The 2,000-nt window shown below is 34.9% G+C and overlaps 1 protein-coding gene across 1 annotated transcript; it reads left to right on the top strand.

Moving 5' to 3' along the window:
• Positions 1-13: 13 nt before the first annotated feature.
• Positions 14-1,994, top strand: LOC103461488 (major histocompatibility complex class I-related gene protein-like; the record flags this gene model as incomplete). Its single annotated transcript, XM_008403777.2, has 5 exons — positions 14-314; positions 583-885; positions 1,400-1,501; positions 1,669-1,692; positions 1,803-1,994. Coding segments are annotated over 5 exons (753 nt in total), but the record flags the coding sequence as incomplete, so codon positions are not given.
• Between the last annotated feature and the right edge of the window lie 6 nt (positions 1,995-2,000).

The following is a 2,000-nucleotide window of genomic DNA, read 5'->3' as shown; positions in this document are numbered from 1 at the left end:
ACTGGTTTAAACAATAAAAATTATTTTCCTTCCAGGTAGCCATACTCTCCAGAGGGTAGGAGGCTGTGAACTGAACATTGAAACTAAAGCATTTAAGGGCTTTTTGAAGTACGGTTATGATGGAGAAGACTTTCTTGAATTTGACTTAAATGGACTGAAATGGATTGCTCTGAGAAAAGAGGCTGTTTTTCTCAAACTGCTTTGGGATACGGATACACAAGATCTCGAATTTCACCATTATCTGCTCACAGATCTATGCTATGGGGCTTTTAATGCCTCGTTGGTCTCTGGACAAAGCTCTTTGTTTAAAACAGGTACAGTTCTTCAGATGTACTTCAAGTGCATCAACATTAATTTAATGTTTCTGTCTCTCTCTCTTTCAGGAGTTCGCTCTAAAATTATGTTTTCAATAATACTTAAGTTTTGCTGATTTTGAAGCCATTTGATTAAAAGTTATTTCCTTATATGTTGCAGCCAACTTGCTCTATATTGTCATAGAAACATAACTAAATCAACACAACCATGAACTCTGATTATATCTTCCACTTATTTCCTCTTCTGTTTTCCCCCCATCATGTTCAGATCACCCCTCAGTGTCTCTCCTTCAGAAGACTCCCTCCTCTCCARTCAGGTGYCACGCTACAGGTTTCTACCCAAAGAGTTTCCTGATGTTCTGGAGGAAGGATGGAGAGGAGATTCATGAGGGTGTGGACCCTGGAGAAGTCCTCAACAATGAGGATAATACATTCCAGTATCGTRTTGATCTGGATATTTCATCAATCCCATCTAYGGACTGGGSGAGGTACGACTGTGTGTTTCAGTTTACTGGAGCTGAGGACAAAATCCTGGTCARGTTGGATAAAGAAGTAATCAAGACCAACTGGGGTGAGGATAAATAATCATATTTCAGCATCATAACTAGTATTTTGGACATGTATGTTAAAGCTTATGAATTCTGTTTAAATCAGAAAATCTGGAAAACAAACATTCTGCACAGAAAGCATCATAACTGCTTTACTTAAACTTTTGGAGAGAATCTGTTTGCAACACTGCTGATCTTGTTTAGCACTTCTTAAAAATAAGATCCTTATATGTGACATTTTCTCAAACATATAACAGTTTTTATAACATCTATAGCTTGATATAGATAGAAACTTTATGATACCTGTTGGCATTTCCCTGATTGGTAATTATAGTTCCCGTCTCTCACACAGCACCCATATGTCAAATACTTAAATTAAAAAGTTTTTTTGTTTGTTTTTTACATTAACAGCACTAATATTCTATAACAACAATAACATGAAATAACAATGTGGGGTTTGTAAAATAACATTCACATCAATATTAATATATCCAATTCCTACTGTGTTCTGTAATTTTGTTGTTTGTCTTTGTATAGATGAATCATCTCAGATAAGAATCACTGTCATTGCTGTGGTTTCTGCTGTGATGTCCATCATCATCATCGCTTTAGCATTTACTGCCTACAAGAAGAGAAATGGTAAGAGCATCTTAAAGCTGGACTAGTACAAACTGAAGACAGCAAAAAAATACTCTTAAATTCAATGTAACATTAAATAGGGAAACATAAAAATATACGTAGATGTTTTCTCTCTCTCTCAAAGTTGTGTTATATGTTTGAATATTGAAACCCAAATTATCTGTTAGTTTCAGAAAGACCGTCTACTCCTGGTAAGTCCTCACATTTGTTACTTTTTTCTGATATTTAATTTATGTTTCACCAAATAATCTGTGCAGTAATTATAAGATTAATAGATTAACATCATGTTTGTATTCTTCAGATTCTGAAAATATGTCTCTCTGAGAAACTGACTTGAGAATCRAGATGGAGAAATGAAGCATCCTGCTCTGACTCTGGTCTCCTGATGGGATTGTGGCCATTTWAGCCTTTCTGATGAAACAATAAGTTAGATTTATTCAAAGTAGCATAGGTCATTTAATTTGTACACATAAATGATCTTTTTGTTCTTTGGAAAATT

This window comes from Poecilia reticulata, unplaced genomic scaffold (genome assembly GCF_000633615.1).
Source record: "Poecilia reticulata strain Guanapo unplaced genomic scaffold, Guppy_female_1.0+MT scaffold_1761, whole genome shotgun sequence".
In the NCBI taxonomy this organism is placed as follows: Eukaryota; Metazoa; Chordata; class Actinopteri; order Cyprinodontiformes; family Poeciliidae; genus Poecilia; species Poecilia reticulata.
This window is presented reverse-complemented; position numbering and strand designations above follow the sequence as displayed.